This window comes from Pistacia vera, unplaced genomic scaffold (assembly GCF_008641045.1).
Source record: "Pistacia vera cultivar Batoury unplaced genomic scaffold, PisVer_v2 Contig290, whole genome shotgun sequence".
NCBI classification, from domain to species: Eukaryota; Viridiplantae; Streptophyta; class Magnoliopsida; order Sapindales; family Anacardiaceae; genus Pistacia; species Pistacia vera.
Genome location: NW_022196102.1, coordinates 634737 through 656736, shown reverse-complemented (window position 1 = coordinate 656736; position 22000 = coordinate 634737). Strand labels below are relative to the sequence as shown.

General features: G+C 34.5%; 2 protein-coding genes and 1 pseudogene across 4 annotated transcripts; all 3 read left to right on the top strand.

Annotated features, from left to right (window-relative positions):
• Positions 1 to 187: 187 nt before the first annotated feature.
• LOC116134693 lies at positions 188 to 6409 on the top strand (annotated as a pseudogene).
• A 3426-nt stretch (positions 6410 to 9835) lies between these two features.
• Positions 9836 to 12766, top strand: LOC116134692 (receptor-like protein 9DC3). Its single transcript, XM_031420362.1, has 2 exons — positions 9836 to 10622; positions 10764 to 12766. The coding sequence occupies exons 1-2, from the start codon at positions 9836 to 9838 to the stop codon at positions 12764 to 12766; spliced, it is 2790 nt and encodes a 929-aa protein (XP_031276222.1).
• A 698-nt stretch (positions 12767 to 13464) lies between these two features.
• On the top strand, positions 13465 to 20252 carry LOC116134664 (putative DUF21 domain-containing protein At3g13070, chloroplastic). Of its 3 annotated transcripts, none has more exons than XM_031420343.1 (14): positions 13465 to 14331; positions 14861 to 14958; positions 15056 to 15149; positions 15378 to 15455; positions 15639 to 15742; positions 16381 to 16462; positions 16884 to 17023; positions 17100 to 17178; positions 17291 to 17354; positions 17482 to 17573; positions 17726 to 17791; positions 17921 to 18037; positions 18584 to 18763; positions 19777 to 20252. In XM_031420343.1, the coding sequence occupies exons 1-14, from the start codon at positions 13792 to 13794 to the stop codon at positions 20032 to 20034; spliced, it is 1992 nt and encodes a 663-aa protein (XP_031276203.1). In that variant the 5' UTR covers positions 13465 to 13791; the 3' UTR covers positions 20035 to 20252. The 3 variants fall into 3 exon arrangements, with proteins under 3 accessions (XP_031276203.1, XP_031276202.1, XP_031276204.1); XM_031420342.1 differs by having other exon boundaries at positions 17267 to 17354; XM_031420344.1 differs by lacking the exon at positions 15378 to 15455 and having other exon boundaries at positions 17267 to 17354.
• The last annotated feature ends 1748 nt before the right edge of the window (positions 20253 to 22000 follow it).

The following is a 22000-nucleotide window of genomic DNA, read 5'->3' as shown; positions in this document are numbered from 1 at the left end:
ATACTTGACAAGAGCAAAAAGTATAATCGATTGAATCAACATGGTCTATATATTATCTTTCAGTACTATGTTGTTTGCGAGTTTTCATGGTAAAGCCACATTTTCTAAAAAAGTATAAATGAAAAGTGCTTTAGGTCTTGCTGGAAAGAATAATTTGTTTATTATTATTTGCGTTGTGAAGTACTTCAAGTTGATGGTAAGCTTATATTTGTTCTGATCAACAAAATGCACTTTCTACTACATTTACTAGTCTTATTGTAAGTATTTTATTTCTAAGCTTTTGCATGAGGAGAACTTATGGCAGCCTGAACATTTGAATTTTAGTCCTTGTATTCATCAATGGATTATATTGAAGAAACTTTGTGCTTTACATATTTATCTCCAAGTTTGTTTACTCATTATTGTTTTATATTAATCATGGTATTCATGAGAGTTTTTAGTCAACAAGTTATATTAAACTTTGTTCTTTACATATTTATGTCTAAATCTGTTTAGTCCTATTGTTAAAAAATGCACAAATCATTAAATTAATCAAGGAGCCTCCAATCCACAAAATATTTTTCCTTAATTGTGTTATATTAATCTTGATATTTATGGGAGTTTTTTATTACTGTATTTAAAAAAAGTAAGGATATAGTTGTAATTTTAGAACTTACAGTCAGGACAATCCTAGTAATTTACAGTCCCACTTGCCATTGCAATTTTCTCTCACACTAAATATTGAAAATGGAAGAGTAGAAGACTCTCCACTTTCACTTCTCAAAATCTTCCATTTCATTTCAACTATATCCCAAAATCTTCTCCCTCTTTTACCCTCTGAAAAACCCTATATTCCCTTTATAACCCTTCTATATTTTTAACTTTCACTAATAAACTCAATCCCAAAACCCATAATTTCTTGTACATATCTCAATCTTCTTCATTTCTCAAATTATGACCGAATTTCCCTTAAATTCTTGACTTTTAAATTCTGGGTATTTTTTTTCTCTAATTATTTTTGCTGGGATTTGCCAAAGTTTCAATTTTTGTTCACATTTCATGAATTTTGCTCTTGAATCTTCGGCTTTCAATCGAACCAAGTTCGTTACAACCATAAAAAACTCGTTTTTCCTCCACCAAAATCGATGTTCGAAATTTTCTGTCAAGATTTCACCCAGAATTCATCGCTATCCAAAGTGTCACGTTTTAGGGGCGATTGTTTTTGGGGTTTTGGTGTTTGGCTGCAAGAGAGTTTTTGCCGTGGAGAGTGCAGTAAATGCAGGGTATGGAGATATTGGGCAGAGCATATTGTTGTCGAAGAATGCTTGAATTAAAGTTTCTCAGGTTTTGAGAGTATTCAAAGAGCAAGGTTCGGTTTTGGCCGCGATTTTGGGTTTGTCTGCGTTCTTGTCAATGGCTGAGACGTCTATCACAACGCTTTGGCCTTGGAAGGTATAAAATTCTTGAGCTAGTCTGTTTTTATTTAGTGTTTATGTAATTGTATTGTCACAAACCATGCATTTAAGCGTTTGTTATTATTCTGGTCTTGGAAGTGTGTTAGCTTAGTTTGGTGTCATTTGGGTGTTAGTGGTTTACGGAGTCTGTAAACTTTTATTGCACATTGTGCACTTATAAAGTCCGATTATTATGTTGGGCATGATATTAGACTGTGTTCAGTTGTGGTGTTGTGAATGCTTTTTCTTTTTTTGGGTTTTAGTTTGCTGAAGTTGAGGGATAGCCGAATGAGAATATATGGACTAATAAAATAAGCACCAGCTCTTTGAATTCTAAACCACATTACCTGTTTCAGCATAAAAGATGTTAACTGAAACATCATATGGTACTTTTTGGTGTAAGTAGACGGTTGCCGTCTCTTCAAATAGTTTTATTTGTTCTAATTGGCCATTTGATATTATTCTGAATCAGGTGCGGGAATTGGCAGATAAAGAGCCTGATAATGGTGTCTTTAAAATGCTTCACAGTGATGTTACTCGGTTTTTGACGACTATTCTCACTGGCATGATGTACTACCCTCCCCCTTGTTGTTAGTGTAACTAATTCTTTTCTTTTCATATTGAGTTTGAAAATTAATTCTTTTATACATTCTATTTACATATTCAGTGTGGCAAATGTTGGAGCCACTGCGTTAGTCACAGAGGCAGCAACAGCTTTATTTTGTGAGGCTGGTGTGAGTGCAGCAACAGGAATAATGACTGTAGGTTGCACAGGATATAGGTTGCCATCAAACTGAGTATTTGTCCTCATTGAAACAAAGTTCATGTTGTCTATGGATTAAAAACTCATGTGGATATACACTAAGATGTCTATACCTTATTTCAATTGCTTTATCCAGTTTTCCATTTCCTGAATGATATTAGGTGGCTGTATTACTTCTCGATGAACTTACTCCAAAAAGTATTGCAGTTCATAATGCCACAGAGGTTGCTAGGTTTGTTGTAAGTTTAAAAATTATATATTTGATTTTTGTCAATTTAAATAAGGGAGTCTCTATTAATGCTTAATAGATTGGCTTTCCCTTGTTTTTTCCCCAACCTCATGCTTAATGTAGTTCTGTAGGTTTTCCGTGCTCTGCTGATGTTACTGTCTGAGCTCTATTTGACTTTGCAATGTTTCTAGGTCAGGCCAGTGGCATGGTTTTCCATGATACTTTACCCTGTGGGAAGAGTTGTTACATATCTATCAATGGGAATGCTAAAGGCTCGTGGTTTGAAAGGAAGAAGGTATGTTTGAACATGATTTTTTATTTTTTTGGTGAAAAGTTAATCATTGCTATTTGTATCTTCCACATCATACTTCATTTGTTGGCTATTTCCACCAAATGGTTTTCAGTTGTATTCAAGAAAGTATTTCTTGGCTAGCAAAAGAACACGGCACAAGGTTATGATAATAAATTTGCTATTTATGAAGTTATATTTGTATGAAGCTATTCATATCATGTTTAAGGCTATGTAGAGAAGGAAGTTAGGGTTAGAATGGGGCAGTAGGTTACTAGTAACTAAGCAAAGGTTCAAGTGGTTATTATATATGCAGCAAAAATAGGAGTCTAATCCTTGAAGTTTTATTCAATCATCTAATAATTGCGAGAGGAATTTCATTTGACTGTATTATGTTATTTTAACGGATATAGGATTTTGTTTGAATGTTGCTACTTAAGTATTGACAGGCTATGCCACAATGTCCTGTATATGAGGCAAATATTCTTATTAATGAAGACATATTCGTTATCTGTATCTTAAATATTTTATTCGTTATCTGTATCTTAATATTAGTCATGCTTTTAGTTTCTGAACGCTAGTAGTCAAAGAAATCTGTAAAGCTATTTACGCATAACCAGAAGTTTCACAATGAATTTTATTCTTCATCCTATTGCCACATTGCCAATTTCTTGGCAGAATAGATTGCTGACTAGTTAAATGTGATGGTTGCAATGATATGGCCCATTTTGATTATTTCACATTTTCCTGATAACTAACAAAAGGGGAATTTTATTAAAACAGGCTTACGATGTACAAACTAGTACCATCTCTTGTTGATTTCCACAGTTTGTGGGTAAATCATCAATATTCAAGTCAAATTAATTCTTGGTACTTTTGCCTCAGCGAGTGCATATTCAAAAGGCTAAGAAGTTTGAAAATGTGTGTTTAGGGTGCATGTGTTTGAGCAATGTGTTGGCAATATAGTGGGCATTGCTTATGCAATGGATCTGCTGGATTATTTTCAGAAGGGCAGGGGATTTCTATTCCTCTTCCTCCCTCTCTGAGGTTAATACCACGTTTTTTATTGATCTTATGCAACAATCTCCTAGTGTGCAGAATTATGAGCTTTCTATTTTGAAGGGGGATCTCCTAGAAAGTACTACAGTGGCATGGCCCACAAACCTGCATACTTCGTCCCTGGTAATCCTTAGAGCCAATTTCAAGTTGATGCTGTGTTTTTTTAAAGAAATGTGTTTTATTATTTATTTTTATGTGAACCTGTTGTTTATATTATCTGTCTGAATAAATATGGCTCCGTTATTGGTTTGCAGATTCAATGTCAGTTTGGAATCTTCTCAGAGAGTTCCGCATTAGGAAGTTTCACATGGCCATTGTTCTAAATGAGTATGATGGAACTGTGGGGGTATATACACACTCATGTTTGAACCAAACTAAGTTAGAACTAGTTTTTCATTAAACATTTTGATGTTGAAGGTTTGCTTGGGTAACTCAATAAGTACCTTTGACCTTCAGTTCTGATGTCCTAATAATCATTTTTATTTTACTTGATGAAACAGATAGTGACCCTGGAAGACGTGGTTGAGGAAATTGTTGGTGAAATCTTTGATGAAAATGATTCAAAAGTAAATCTCACTGTTAATTTTGTCTTTGTAATAACATAGCTAAATGATAGACATAATACAAGTTGTCAGTATGTTTTCATCATTATATTGATTTATTTGCATTATCTGCCCTTTATCACTCAATAACAGGAGGAGATCCAGAAAAGAAAACTGGCTACACTGTGATGTGAGCAGAGGGAATATATGATGTGGATGCTAATACATCTATTGATCAGCTCTCTGAAGACTTAAATATTAAAATGCCAGAGGTATGATGTTTCTTCTAGTAATGCTGTGCTGATGCCGTTGTTAATGCCACTGTGATGTTTATGTTAAAATGCATATTGACTAGCTAGCATGCGAAGTACTTACCGTGGCAGGATTACCCTCCATCTGTAGAAACCTGTTGATGGATAGAACTTTATTGAGAACACCCTTTATCCCTGTTGGGGGGGACCAGTTCTGGTAAAGGCTAAAGTGTCATTATTATGATAGTTTAGTAATATTTCATTGACTGAAAAGAATTTGATTAATCACCGTAATACACTTGATATTTTTTAGCATGATCTGAGACTATTTAACTGCTCAGTTATGCATTGCTGTCAATGGTAAAAGCTGTATTGCAACAGTCTTTGTCATGCATATTAAGGCTCCTATCTTATGCTTCAACTGAAGAAGTTAAGACTTGATTATATGTTGTTTTAAGTGTCCATGATTGCTTAATTTCACATATCTAGTTACCTTTTCTTTCCTATTATTTTATAGGGTCATCAGTATGAGATAGTACCAGGTTTTATATGTGAGGCCTTTGGATACATCCCAAGGACCGGTGAGTGTATGAAAGTGGTCCTTGAAAAGGAAAACCAGGAAGAAAACAAAGAACATAATGAATCTGGATCTGACCGCCAAGAATTGAAGGAAAAGCATCTGATTTACAAACTCGAGGTATGGTCTCGATCCTTTTTACTCTTGTGGAAGCTCCATCTCATTAAGTTGTGGTTATAAGTTTATTTTTACCTCTACATTACGTTATTGAATATTGGTTTTTCTAGGAATAGCTTAGCTTAGCTTCTGAATCATTGTGTGTCTAAGTTCTCAAGGATCATTTCTAGAACCTTTACATTCTTACTTCTCCATCTGGCCTACTTCCCATCATAGACGTAGCCAGGAATACAATCTAGGAGGGGACAATTTAAACAATCATAAAATTTTACAAAATATAACATTTATTAAATCTTCAATATTCATTTATAATATTTAATTCAATCTATTTATAGTTGTTTTTGATGCATTTTCGTATTTTAAAAATATACTACATATATAATTTGTTATCAGTACCAAAAGAATCAACTATAGTTGTTACAAATTTACCAAATTAAAATATTGAGTAATAATTGTTTATGGTACGTACTAATTCAATTGGGGATGTTATATTTAATGAGAACTAAGACTTTGTTTATGAAAAGTCATGGAATTCGTCAAATTTACAGTCCTTCAACGGAAGTCTTCTATCTTATTCATTTATAATATTTTATTTAATGAAAAGACATGAAGACAATATCGTGTTTTCAACAGGAAAGCCTCAGTGGCTTGTAAGGACAGTTGAAGGACACTATCGAAAGGGGAGAAGGCCGAACAAGAGACATTGCGGACAAAAAGAGTAGTTCTTTCAAGTTCTCTGGGGTAAGTATTGTTTCAAAACTGATATTATCAAATGCATACTTTTTTTATAGTATTGATGATATATACGTTGTACAAGCTAGTTTTATAATTTGACTCAGCTAGATTTGAGATCATGGCTACTCTATTGGAAACTCACTCCTTTTATTTCCATTTTGCAGACGTGTAAGGATTCGATTCTATGGTAATGAAGAATTTGGGAAAGAGCGTGCAGTAGAAATCAATCTGTAGAACCTTCTGAATAAGTTGGTATATTCAAAATCTTGGGAGTGTTTACATAGTCTTATCATAGGATTTCTGAATATTATTGGAGTTAGAATTACGAGCTATGATGTAGGCTTTAATATCCTATTTTGTTGAATTTCAGTTTAACAAAATGCTGTAAGTTTGTGATATTTATTCAGAATAGTAATTTATGGGGCCTCTGGCTCTTCAGCCCTGCCCTGTTTCTTCAGTGTAGGTAACCTTGTGTTTAATAATATCGCCAGATGATTAACTGCTTTATTATAACGATATTAAGTCATGAATAATGCCATGAGTAATTTAATTTGCCATCATCAAAACTGTCGACCAAATGTTGAAAAAAGGATAGTTCTGTAATTAGGCAAAGTTATCAGACTGTTTTGTAATTAGGTTAGTTGTTATGCGGTGCCGTTTTGCCCTTCTCTATATAAACAGAAGAAACTGTAGCTTAAAGTCAGTTAATGAAAACGCTACTGAATCAGCTCAGTTAACGAGCTCTTCTCTTTCAAATTTCCTTTCGTGCTTGACCAAAACATAACACAATTTCTTTATCAGAGATATAACTCCATCATTCGTCAGCATTTATATCATGTTTCTTCACTACACTTGAAGTTCCCGTCTTTGCCATATTAATTGGAAAAGTTTACAATCTTCTTAAAACTGAGTTTCTATACGCATGTATGAATAGCAAACTAGACTTTGGTATTTTTTTGTATTAGAAAAACGTCATTGGTTGGAGACATACGGCGGATCATAGAAAATTCTATAACGTTTCTTGGAATATTCAAAGCAAGGACCAAGACTTGATGCTATATTAATGGTCGAGTAGTCTTCTGAATGAGAGAGAAAACAATCTGATATAAATTGTCCTTAAAACTTACGGTCATAACATCATAACCATATATTAATTTCCACGCCTACTTTCTCTCCTTATACGGCCCCATGTTTGTTGAATGTGGAAATTTCTGTTGGTATAATAAGTCAGTCTTGTGCTTAGACGGTGTCCAATGTTCTTAGATGGGAAGTAGTCAATACTCAAGTCTCTTTAGATACGTTAACCTTACGTTTGTCATTAATTTCGCAGAAAAAATGTCACAAAGACCTTCCTACGCAGTAGTTAAATTATTGGGGAAGTCATGTAGGCTTTTCCCCACCGCATCAGCCAATTGAGACGCAATAATTTTCAAAACGCGTAAAAAGACGAAGATTGAAGCAAAAGATGAATATATACCTAACACATGTATCTTTAAACTTGAATTTAAAATTTTCAAATATTTTGAATTTTGAGGTTGAATAATTATGAGTTACAAATTTACAATTCCTATAACACTCTCTAAAACTTTTAGAATTACAGTTTATAGAAGCAACTTAGCTTGAAACTTTTAAGAAGCATTTGCCGTCACAGAAGTATGATCTATGACTTAGAAAATAGATAGAAACGGGAGAAATATAGAAAAGATTTATAAGATTAGAAATGTCCACTAAATTTCAAGAAATAACCATACATATATCAACCTTTTCATCTTAATCATCTAAATTCCCTTTTGCAACATCTATGATCATTTGTAGGGACGGCAAAATCTGGTTAACTAGACCGGTTTGCCATATCTTTAAACCAAATTGGATTCTGGTTCGAGTGGAAAACTAAACCAAAACTAGACTAGTTTTCTACTTGAACTAGTTAACCGAAAAATCGATTTAGTTAACTGGTTACCTGGTTTTAAACCGGTTTTTACAAATGGCCTTGGACCATTTTGGCCCAATTCCATCCGTCCCTCCACTTTGGCTTGGACCACTTTGGTTCGATTTTTCTTTTCAATTCAGTTTTCTGAGTTTTTTTTCCACCCCTAGTCATTTGGGCTTTTGCTTCAGCATGTGACTTATTGCTCAAATTAAAGTATCTCAATATTGACCACACAATAGGAAGAAGAAAATTTTAAGTAAGAAAGTGACTTCAAGCATTGCAAGAATATTTTCCTATATAATGTGGGATTGGAAAATAATGTAGACAATATAATTTTCTAGTTAAAAGACCAAGACTTATAATTAAATTGACATGTCTATTTGCCTGTTCCTCACTTCAAGGGCCCAAGAAACAAGCTATAAGTCTCCAAATACGTAAACAATAAGTTTGTCTTCTCATATACAGGAATATGATGACTCTAGTAGAGAATGAATATGCTAAATCAATGATAGAGTGGCAGCGGAAACAAAGGCATTTTTGTTTCCAAGCTAGTAGACCAAGACTTTATACACACTAATCATATTATTGGACAAGTTTAGGTAAGTAGACCAAGACTTTATACACGCTTCTTTGGTCGTGCATTAGCCACGAATTCAAGTCTCCTTACATAGTTTACATTTGATTCCTTACATTGTTCTCAAAACTAACAAGGGAGATTAGCGAGAAGAATAGTTATTTACTAAAAGATCTATATATATTATTAGATGTGCAAAAATTGTGATTGATTGTCAATAAATAAAAATGTAATGGAAGAGTAGGTCATGACCATGAATGAGTTAAAATACACATGTACTAAGATACTTTGAAGTTTATGCATGTAAATTCATAATTTTCTAACTGGTAGAATACCAGTTTGGTTGTTTACGCTACCACCTCTGCAATCATTAGACCTTACCAACAACAAACTCAATGGTTCACTTAATCAGTTCAACTTCTCAGCTCCATTGCGTTACCTTTCTTTGGAGAATAATCAAATTCAAGGTCCATTTCCTGATATCATTTTTGAACTTCTGAATCTTACTGTTCTTGACTTGTCAATAAACAGCTTGAGTGGCACAGTGAAGTCAGAATTGTAACCGAAACTTAGACATCTTGAAGCACTTCAACTTTCCTATAATAGCTGACTAAAGTTAAACCACAACAATCTCAACTTTACCTTGCCCAAGCTTATGTTTTTCGGTTTACCTTTCTTCTAACTTAACTCAATTCTCGAGTTTCTTGAGGACCGCAAAATTTTTGTACATTTCCAGCAACAAAATTTCTGGCCAAATTTCCCAACTGGAATCAAAATTGTGTCAGAATTAGTATATCCTAAATTTTATCTCGCAATAACCTTACAAATTAATCACTCCTTTGCAATAGCAGTGGCATCCATTTCTTGATAGAAATTCTCTGCTGATGAAATTTATCAAGAAAATTTCTTTACATTTTTTTTTTTATGGAGAAGTTTTGCCAACCTTAACATTACTGTTAGCTCTTGAATCCAATCCATGTAAGACATTTGTGGTATTTCTTATTAGAACGTAGAAAAAGAGCCCCTAGATGATCAGGACTAAATCCAGTAGTACCTCGTTAATGCTTGACCAAAGACTTGATGGGGTAGACATCAGTGCATGACCAAGACTTGGTGATATGACAACTGTCTCTTTACAATAGTGAATCCCACTTTGAATTTTGTTTCCAATTGATACCAATCATGATATATAAATCATCTAATTCAAAGTCAATCATAATAAATTTCTGGTTACATTTTTCTCTTTTTATTTATCTATATATACATAGACATTTCATCTTCACTTCACATCTCTCTCAACAATTTTATGCAATTTCTTCTGTTTCCTGTGAAAAACATGCGAAGGCTATCATGGCACTATCTACTCCTCTGCCTCTTCCTGTTGGACTTGAATTTTCAAGTTATTTCCTCATCTCCTTATAACTCCTCTTCTCGTTCAATCAAACTTTGCTCCCCTGAGCAAAGCTCTGCCTTACTCCATTTCAAGAGCACCTTAAAAATTCATAGTTATTCTTACTATCTTTGCGAAGAATATTATTATCCTAAGATAGATTCTTGGAAAGAGGGAAGTGATTGCTGCTCATGGGATGGGGTCACTTGTGATAGCTACACAGGTCATGTCATTGGCCTTGAACTTTCTTTAAGTGGGATCCATGGCACTATCAATGACAATAGTAGTCTCTTCCTCCTTCGCAATCTCCAGAAGCTCAAGCTTGCTTGTAATAATTTCGGTGAATCCATTATCTCATCGAAGTTTGGTCAATTCACGAAATTAACCCATCTTAACCTTTCTTCCTCCGGATTCCATGGCTTAGTTCCAACTGAAATCTATCACCTATCTAAACTTGTTTCGCTTGACCTCTCTGGTGGTATTTCCCTTAGTTTACCTATACTGAGCCAACATGTTTTTAATAAGCACTTACAGAATCTTACAAAATTAAGATATCTTCATCTAGATGGTGTGGATTTGTCTTCAGTTGCACCTGGCTCCTTGTTGAACTTGTCTTCTACTTTGATATCTCTTTCAGTTGGCAGTACTGGTCTGCAAGGCAGGTTTCCAAATGATGTTTTCCGCCTTCCATTCCTCCAGAAGTTGCGTTTGACCGGAAATGAAAATCTTAGAGGTAATTTCCCAAACTCTAACTGGAGCAGTTCCCTTAGATTCTTGGATCTCTCTATGACAAATTTCTCAGGCGAAGTTGTAATGTCATTATCTAAACTTAGTCAACTCAGAAGTTTAGATCTCAGTCTCAACAGTTTTTCAGGGCAGATTCCAGATGTTTTTGGCAACCTCAGCAAATTAACTGATCTAGATCTTTCATTCAACAATTTCAGTGGTCAGTTGCCATCTTCAGCATTCGACCTCCCACAACTTTCGGTTTTAGTCTTTTCTGGAAACCAATTTGAAGGTCACATTCCATATCAAGTAAGTGGTCTTTCAAAGCTACTTTCTCTCGACCTATCTGGTAATTTTCTCGATGGAAGAGTTCCATCTTGGTTGTTTACTCTACCATCTTTGGAGACATTGGACCTTAGTTATAACAAACTCACAGGTCCAATTGAGGAGTTCCGTCAGCCTGGTTCTGTGAATTTTGTTTCTTTAATGAATAACCAAATTCAAGGTTCAATTCCAAATTCCATGTTTGAACTTTTAAACCTTACAAACCTTGACCTTTCTTCCAACAATTTGAGTGGCATTGTGAAACCAGAAATGTTGTCCAAGCTCAAAAATATAATTATGATTGACCTTTCCCATAACACATTACTATCTTTAGTTACCCCCAAAAAGGCCAACATTACCTTGCCTAAGCTTGAGGAGTTCGATTTCTCTTCTTGCAACATAACCGAATTCCCTTTCTTCTTAAGAACCTCAGAAGACTTGAATATTTTAGACCTTTCAAACAATAGAATTCACGGCCAGATTTCCCAACAACAATTGGAATTATTTCAAAATTTATACTATTTGAATCTCTCTCACAATTCTTTGACAAGTTTTGTCTCTTTTGGAAAAGTTTCCACGATGAATCTAGTTGTTCTTGACCTTCAATCCAACTTGCTCCAAGGCCCACTTGTGATGGTAGATGCACCTACTATGGACATCTTAGTAGTTTCCGACAATATGTTGATTGGAGAGATCCCTCTGATCTTTTGCAACTTGAGCTATCTTGATCTGTCTTACAATGGCTTTAGTGGAACCATTCCACAATCATTAGCTAATATCCATATTCGATACCTTGACCTTAATGGTAATAAGTTGGAAGGGTCATTACCACATTCTTTGGTTAATTGCAGTAAGGTGGAAGTTCTAAATGTTGGAAACAACATGATCAATGATACTTTCCCTTATTGGTTAGCAAACCTTCCAGAATTGCAAGTTCTGATATTGAGATCTAATAGATTTCATGGTTTCATTGGCGAACCCAAGACAAGATTAGCATTTCCAAAATTGCGAGTACTTGACCTCTCTCACAATCAATTCACAGGTATTTTGCCAACAAGATACTTTGAGAAATTTAATATGATGTGTGGTAAGAATAATGAAGATGAATTGGATTACATGGGAGATGATCCAAATCCAATTTTTCTACCCTATTCGAATGGGCCGATCCATGCTCAATACTATTCCATTAGTTTGACGGTAAAAGGCGTTGATATAAAAATGGACAAGATTCTAACCATTTTCGTAATGATGGATTTGTCAAGCAATCAATTTCAAGGGCGAATACCAACAGTAATTGGAAAGCTTAAGTCCCTCCAAATCCTTAACTTTTCTCATAATAACCTTATAGGTCATATTCCACCATTATTGGAAAATTTGACAAGTCTTGAATCATTAGACCTGTCATTCAACAAGCTTGTTGGAGAGATTTCTAATCAGTTGGCAAATCTAACATTTCTTTCTGTGTTGAATCTTTCATACAATCAGCTTGTGGGATATATACCTCAAGGAAATCAATTTAATACATTTCAAAATGACTCCTACATTGGAAACTTGGGGTTGTGTGGATCCCTATTGTCAAAGAAATGTGGAAATGATGTACCATCATCACCAATACCGTCCATCTACCATGAAGGAGACGATGATTCGAGCTGGTTTGATTGGAAAATCGTTTTGATGGGTTACGGATCCGGATTGGTAATAGGCTTGTCTATAGGATACATTGTATTCACAACAGGAAAACCTTTATGGTTTGTATTAGTGGTTGAAAGAGTGAGACTCAGAATCATAGCAAGAGTGAAGAGAACCCATCTAAAAAGAAGAAATTAGTGATTTCAAGCGTTGCTCTTAACAAGGTGAGTGGTTCAATTTTTACAGCATATATTTTTATGCTTCTGCAAGAACCTGAATATAAACTCCACCATTAATTTTTCAGCATTCTCTTTCTTTTCAGAGCTAGATACTTGACAAGAGCAAAGAGTATAATCGATTGAATCAGCATGGTCCATTTATTATATTTCAACACTCTGTTGTCGACATTTTCCAGAAAAGCATAAATGAAAAATGCTTCAATTGTTGCTGGAAAGAATAATTTATTTATTATTATTTGTGTTGTAAAGTACTTCCAGTCAATGGTAAGCTTATATTTTTTCTGCTCAACAAAATGCACTTTCTGCTAAATTTACTTGATCTACTGTAAGTGTTTTATTTTAAGCTTTTGCATGAGGAGAACTTTTTGCCAGCCTGAACATTTGACTATCAAGCTCTTGAATTTTAATCTTTGCATTCATGGGAGTTTTTAGTCAATGAGTTGTACAAGAAACTTTGTACTTCACATATTTATCTCTAAATCTTTAGTCCTATTATGTTATATTAATCCTGGTTTTTTTTTTTTTTTTTAATTTAAAAAAAGTAAGGTTATAGTTGTAATTTTAGAACTTACTCAGGGCAATCCTAGTAATTTACCACCCCCACTTGTCATTGCAATTTGTTACACAACACACTAAAACCCGTCCTTCAAAGTTCAAAATACCAAACCAAATAAATGGCAGTCTCTCCACTTACACTTCTCTAAAAATCTTCCATTTCAACTATATCCCAAAATCTTCTCCCTCTTTTACCCTCTGCAAAACCCTATATTCCCTTTATATCTCTTCTCGATTTTTCACTCTCACTAATAAACTCAATCCCAAAACCATAAATTCTTGTACATATCTCAATCTTCTTCATTTCTCAAAATTTGACCGAATTTCCCGTTAATTCTTGACTTTCAAATTCTGGGTTTCTTTTTCCTCTAATTATTTTTGCTGGGATTTATCAAAGTTTCATTTTTTAATCATTTTTGTTCTAATTTCATGGATTTTGCTCTTGAATCTTCGGTTTTCAATCGACCCACGTTTGTTCCAAAAATAAAAAACTCGTTTTTCCTCCACCAAAATCGATGTTCTAAATTTCCTGTCAAGATTTCACCCAGAATTCATCACTATCCAAAGTTTCACATCTCTAGATTGCCGAAAAACAAAATTTCCGACACTAGAACCCACGTGAAACCAATAAAAAGAGTCACTGCAGAACTGGGTCGTGAAAAAAATGAAGTTTTGGATTCAAATTTAGAGAAAGTTAAGATTCTGATGAAAGGGGGAGTCGTTTTAGGGGCACTTATTTGTGGGGTTTGGGTTTTTGGTTGCAAGAGAGTTTTTGCTGTGGAGAGTGCAATAAATGCAGGGTATGGAGTTATTGGACAGAGCATATTGTTGTTGAAGAATGCTTGGCCTAAAGTTTCTCAGGTTTTGAGAGTGTTTAAAGAGCAAGGTTTGGTTTTGGCTGCGCTTTTGGGGTTGTCTGCGTTCTTTTCAATGGCTGAGACATCAATCACCACGCTTTGGCCTTGGAAGGTATAAAGTTCTTGAGCTAGTCTGTGTTTGTTTATAGTTTATGTAATTGTGTTGTCACAAATTATGCATTTAAGGGTTTGTTATTATTCTGGTCATGGATGTGTATTAGCTTAGTTTGGTGTCATTTTGATGTTGGTGGTTTATGGAGTCTTAGAACAATTTATTGCACATTGTGTTATTATTTTGAAAAGCAAATTATATTTATTCTAGTGCTATTTTACCTTATGTACTTATAAAGTCCAATTATATTATGTTGGGTATAATATTAGACTGTGTTCCGTTGAGGTTTTGTGAATGCTTTTTCTTTTTTGGGGTTTTAGTTGGCTGAAGTTGAGGAATAGTCGAATGAGAATATATGGACTAATAAAATAAGGACAAGCTCTTTGTACTCTAGACCACATTACCTGTTTCAGCAAAAAAGATGTTAACTGAAACATCATATGATACTTCTTGGTGTAAGTAGATGATTGCCATCTCTTCAAATAGTTTTATTCGTTCTAATTGGCCATTTGATATTATTCTGAATCAGGTGCGGGAATTGGCAGAAAAAGAACCTGATAATGGTGTCTTTAAAATGCTTCGCAGTGATGTTACTCGGTTTTTGACGACTATTCTCATTGGCACAACGTATTACCCTCCCCCTTAATGTTAGTGTAACTGATTCTTTTCTTTCCATATTGAGTTTGAAAATTAATTCTTTTATAAATTCTATTTACATATTCAGTGTGGCAAATATTGGAGCCACTGCGTTGGTCACAGAGGCAGCAACAGCTTTATTTGGTGAGGCTGGTGTCAGTGCAGCAACAGGAGTAATGACTGTAAGTATAGATTCTATTATGAACTCATATTGAAATGTCAGGCAGTGGTTATAGTTGACATCTAAGTTAGGGGTGAACAGGGGATAGGCTGCCATCAAACCGAGTATTTGTCCTCACTGAAACAAAATTCATGTTTTCTATGGATTAAAAACTCGTGCAGATACACTAAGATGTCTATACCTTATTTCAATTGCTTTAACCAGTTTTCCATTTCCTGAATGATATTAGGTGACCGTTTTACTTCTCACTGAAATTACTCCAAAAAGTATTGCTGTTCATAATGCCACAGAGGTTGCTAGGTTTGTGGTAAGTTTAAAAATTATATATTTCATTTTCTTCAATCTAAATAAGGACATCTCTATTAATTCTTAATAGATTTGACTTTCCCTTGTTTTTTTCCCCAATCTCATGCTTAATGTAGTTCTGCAGGTTTTCCATGCTTTGCTGATGTTACTGTCTGAGCTCTATTTGACTTTGCAATGTTTATAGGTCAGGCCAGTGGCATGGCTTTCCTTGGTACTTTACCCTGTGGGAAGAGTTGTTACATATCTATCAATGGGAATGCTAAAAGCTCTTGGTTTGAAAGGAAGAAGGTATTTGATCATGATCTTTTATTTTTACTGTGAAAAGATAATCATTGCTATTCTTTTTTTATCTTCCACATCATACTTCATTTGTTAGCCATGTCCATCAAATAGTCATGTCTCTTGGTCATGTTGTGATTTTTTTGACAACTCATTTGAATGAACCAAATGGTTTTCAGTTGTATTCAAGAAAGTATTTCTTGGGTAGCAAAAGAACAGGACACAAGGTTATGATAATAAATTTGCTATTTATCAAGTTATATTTGTCTGAAGTTATTCATATCATGTTTAAGGCTATGTAGAGAAGGAAGTTAGTGTTAGAATGGGGCAGCAGGTTACTAGCAATGAAGCAGAGGTTTAAGTGGTAGTTATATATGTAATAAAATTAAGAGTCTAATCATCTAATAATTACAAAAGCAATTTCATTTGACTCTATTATGTTATTAAAACGGATTTAGGATTTTGTTTGAATGTTGCCACTTAAGTATTGATCAGGCTATGCCCCAATGTCCTGTATATGAGGGAAATATTCTTATTAGTAGGGACATATTAATTGAAAGAGTCATTACATAGTTTGTCATAAATAATGTTCTATAAACTATTTTTTCCCCATTCGTTATTTGTATCTTAAATGTTTTCTTTATCAGTGAGCCATATGTTACTGAAGACGAGTTGAAGCTGATGTTGCGCGGAGCAGAGTTGAGTGGGGCAATAGAGGAGGAAGAACAGGTAATGAAATTAATGAATTATAATTTTCCCATATTTTCACGTTTTGATGTTAAGTGTAAGTCCTTTAGTTTAATTTCTGAACGCTAGTAGTCAAAGAAATCTGTAAAGCCATATACACATAACCAGAAGTTTCACAATGAATTTTATTCTTATCCTATTGCCAATTTCTTGGCAGAATAGATTGCTGACTAGTTAAATGTGATTATCGCAATGATATAGCTAATTTTGATTAGTTCACATTTTCTTGATAACTAAAAAAAGAGGAATTTTATTAAAACGAACTTACAACATACGAACTAGTGCCATCTCTTTGTGAATTTTTGAACTACTTATACCTCAAGATATCATGTAAAACTTTCCAAGAGTTTGTTTTTGTTTGTTTTATGGTTCAAATGCTCTTTTCTTAAGAACTTTTTTGCAGGATATGATTGAAAATGTGTTAGAGATAAAGGATACACATGTTAGAGAGGTGATGACACCTCTTGTTGATGTAGTTGCAATTGATGCGAGTGCCACTCTTGTTGATTTCCACAGCTTGTGGGTGACTCATCAATATTCAAGGTAAATTAGTTCTTGGTACTTTCGCTGCAGTGAGTGCATATTCAAAAAGCTAAGAAGTTTGAGGATGTGTGTTTAGGGTGCCTGTGTTTGAGCAACGTGTTGACAATATAGTGGGCATTGCTTATGCAATGGATCTGCTGGATTATGTTCAGAAGGTCAGGGGATTTCTATTCCTCTTTCTCCCTCTCTGAGGTTAATACCACATTTTTTATTGATTTTATACGACAATCTCAAAGTGTGCAGAATCATGATCTTTCTATTTTGAAGGGGGATCTCCTAGAAAGTACTACAGTGGGAGACATGGCCCACAAACCTGCATACTTCGTCCCTGGTAATCCTTAGAGCCAATTTCAAGTTGATGCTGTGTTTTTTTAATGAAATTTGTTGTATTATTTTTATCTGAATCTGTTGTTTATATTATCTGTCTGAATAAAGAGGGTTTTGTTATTGGTTTGTAGATTCAATGTCAGTTTGGAATCTTCTCAGAGAGTTCCGCATTAGGAAGGTTCACATGGCTGTTGTTCTAAATGAGTATGGTGGAACTGTGGGGGTATATACACACTCATGTCTGAACCAAACTAAGTTAGAATTAGTTTTTCATTAAACATTTTGATGTTGAAGTGTTGCTTGGTAACTCAATAAGTACCTTTGGCCTTCAGTTTTGATGGCCTAATAATCATTTTCGTTTTCTGGATGAAGCAGGTAGTGACCCTGGAAGATGTGGTTGAGGAAATTGTTGGTGAAATCTTTGATGAAAATGATTCAAAAGTAAATCTCACTGTTAATTTGGTCTTTGTAATAACATTTCTAAATGATTGACATAATACAGATTGTCAGTATGTTTTCATCATTATATTGACTTATTTGGATTATCTGCCCTTTATCACTCAATAACAGGAGGAGATCCAGAAGAAAACTGGCTACATTGTGATGCGAGCAGAGGGAATATATGATGTGGATGCTAATACATCTATTGATCAGCTTTCCGAAGACTTAAATATCAAAATGCCAGAGGTATGATGTTCTTCTAGTAATGCCGTTTTGATGCTATTGTTAATGCCACTGTGACGTTTATGTTAAAATGCATATTGATTAGCTAGCATGTGAAGTACTTATCGTGGCAGGATTACCCTGTCACATTAATAATTGTGAAGTATCCGCAATTCCCCTTCATCTGTAGAAACCTGTTGATGGATAGAACTTTATTGAGAACACCCCTTTATCCCTATTGGGGAGGACCAGCACTGGTAAAGGCAAAAGTGTCATTATTATGATAGTTTAGTAATATTTCATTATGACTGAAAAGAATTTGATTAATTACACTAATACACTTGATATCTTTTACCTTGATTTGTGGACTGATCTGAGACTATTTAACTGCTCAGTTATGCATTACTTCAATGGGTAAAAGCTGTAACCCACAGTCTTCGTCGTGCATATTAGGGCTCATATCTTATGCTTCAATTGAAGAAGTTAGATTTGATTATATGTTGTTTTAGGTGTCCATGATTGCTTAATTTCTCATAACTAGTTGACCTTTTCTTTCCTATTATTTTATAGGGTCATCAGTATGAGACGGTATCAGGTTTTATATGTGAGGCCTTTGGATACATCCCAAGGACCGGTGAGAGTATGAAAGTGGTCCTTGAAAAGGAAAACCAGGAGGAAAACGAAGAACATGATGAATCTGGATCTGACCACCAGGAATTGAAGGAAAAGTATCTAATTTACAAACTCGAGGTATGGTCTTGATCCTTTTGTGCTACATTTACTCTTGTGGAAGCTCCATCACATTAAGTTGTGATTACAAGTTTATTATATTTTTACCTCTACATCACATTACTAAATATTGGTTTTTCTAGGAATAGCTTAGCTTCTGAATCATTGTGTGTCCTAGTTCTCAAGGATCATTTCCAGAACCTTTACATTCTTACTTCTCCATCTGAACTACTTCCTATCATAGACGTAGCCAGGAATATGATTTAGGAGTGGCCAATTTAAACAATCATAAAATTTTACAGATATAACATTTATTAGATCTTTAATATTCATTTATAATATTCTATTTAACGTATTTATAGGTGTTTTTTATGCATTTTCGTATTTTTAAAATACACTATGATATATAACTTGTTATCAGTACCAAACGAATCAACTATATTTGTTACAAATTTACAAAATTAAAATTTTTGAGTAATAATTGTTTATGGTACGTACTAATTCAATTGGGAATGTTGTATATTTAATGAGAACTTAAGACTCTGTTGATGAAGAAAAAGTTAGTCTCGTTGGCTCCAGCCATGCTTCCCATCATGTCTTTTGTTTAGTATCATGCATGGTGAACTATATTTTCCATTGTTTAAAGGTAAACCCTTCAGATCCCACTGCTAGCAATCTTTCATATCAGTTGACTGTCACCTTTTGTATTACATGGGTCTGGTCGACAAGATAAGAAGGCGGTGCCCTCTGATTTTAGATTCTTGAAATAACCTATGAATTTATATATGTGGATGATACATACAGTGATTGCAAGTCCTATGAACTATCATTTGATAATTAGCCCACACAAGTTATTTTGTTCTGATTTTCTCTAGTTGCTTATTTGAAAAGGATTTTGGAATCTGATGAGTCTTGTTCCAACCCACTATAAGATTTCACTCAATGATTTCTACGTTCAGTCCTTAGAAGTGCATGCTTAAACAAGTCTATATGTTGATTAGCTGTTTTAACAGTTATTCTCGTCTTCAATGCAGATATTAGCTGGAAATGCCAGAAAAGTTGGTGCTGTTCGGTTTGAACGGATGAACAATGATGAAGCGAAGTTTGAGGCAAAAGAAGTAACTCGCTTGGTTCCGAAAATCATGAAGAGAAAATGGAGCAGTGATGATGAATGGGATAGTAACGATTATGACGGTGATGCATACTCAAAAAGAGTTGAGGATGATCCCTCTGGTGACCATGTAATTGCTGAAAATGAAGATGGTCGTCATGACTCTACCATAACAAATTAGTTACATGCACCCGTTTGTTTTTCACCCCTTATTATTACGGCACCATGAACAGCGGTTAAAACATTGAGAAGATGATGACAAAAAGGAGAGGTAGAGATGATTGATGAACTGACATTTTACCTTTTTTATGCTAGGAAATTGTAAATTTTTTATTTTTATTCTTTTTAACTAAAGACAAGTATCAACATCTGAGCAATGGCAGTTTTTTGTATAGTACACGATAATATTTGTTGACCACAAGTAGTTCCTCAGAAGATCAAGAGAAGTATATATGGCCAGGACAGCAGAGTAGTTGCTCGAAGAAATAGCCATGTTGAGGTGGCTTAGACAGATCAATTTATTTAATTTAAAAGTAATATTATCTTAAAATTCAAAAAAAAAAAATATTCTCATCTCAAAGTGATGAACAGTGTTTTAAAACTCAACCCAAGGGAAAACCCGGCAAAGTGGTCGGGTCCCAGATTGATCGGTTGAACTGATTTGACCGGTAGTTTCGGGTCAAACCAATGACTTCATCATGTAAAAGGTTTGAAATCTAGTAAAAACACTTTTACAAATTATACATAAGTCTCTACAAATTTGAAATCTTGTAAAAACATCTCAAATTACACCACCGACGTCGACAACTCAGGCCTAATAAAGCATGTTTTCGGTGTCAATAACACATTCCATCATCACGAAAACTCTTCCCTTAACCTACTAACCAAAACTCATCTCACTCCATCCTCATTCGCCTTGCCAATCACCGGTAACAGTCCACTGTTTTTAGTGATCTTTTTTGCGATTTTCAATCATTTGACTTGCTAAAAATCACCGTCTTTGTCACCTTTCGACCCACCGGTCTTCCTCTTCAAAAGTCTCAACATCCCAGTTACCAATTGTTCGTTGATCGTCATCCTAATCTCTATGGTTTTCTGTGAACAGTCAAAATTAAAAATCCGCTCGTGAAGGCCCCAAGTCCAAGTTGGACCAGTTTAACCAACCGAATCAGGCCGGGTTTTAAAACACAAGTGATGAATGTGTTATTCCATGTGACATTAGAAAATGATATCTGTCTCACCAAAGGAGGTAACCATCTTCCTGCTAGCTATTTCCTTGAATCGACCAGATTCATATGTATGAAAACACATTGGCAAGCATATATGGCCCCCCTTACATGAAAACCTTCAATCTTTCGTTAAACAAATAACCCCAATCAATCTGCCAAGTTCATTATTATGTTCCTCAAAACCCTTTTAAGAAGTTTGAAGGGTTTTTCAGGATTGGTGTGGAGGGTGGTGCCTGGGAATCCCCACACAAACAATGCTTTGCACATTAAATTAATAACCACTTTTATATTTTATAATAATATTTTAATTAAAGATTTATAATATTGCAATTGAAGCCACCACTAACATATAATATTAATGCTTTAAACAAATTCACCGTCAACATGCCTTTAACTTGTATTCAACAGGTTTGTTTTAAAACCCGGATCGGAGGGCAAACCGTTTTGCTGTCCGGGTCATGGGTCAACTGGTCCAACCAGTTGGACCAACTGATTGGACCGATGACATCAATAATATTTTATTTTTAAAAAATTACATATTAATCTCCTAAATTTCAATATATTACAAAAATTCTCCTAAAAAAGTTCAAATTGGTCCCTAAAATTTTTATTTATTCCAAAAATACCCCAATAAAATTACCAATTAATCCCTAAACTTTTGATATATCTCCAAAATACTCCTATAAAATTACAAAGTAACCCTCATAATTTTAAAATATTTCAAAAAACCCCCTAAGACCTAAACCGAACCGGAGAAGCTGCCGATTCCCGGTCCAACCGGTTCGATCGCCCGGTCCGGTCCAGTTTTTAAAACAAAGGCAACAGAAACCCCTGCGTTGCACAACCCCAATAATATTACATATAAATAAACTCATCATTTAAATTAATTTATACAAATTTATGTGCCAGTTTTGTATG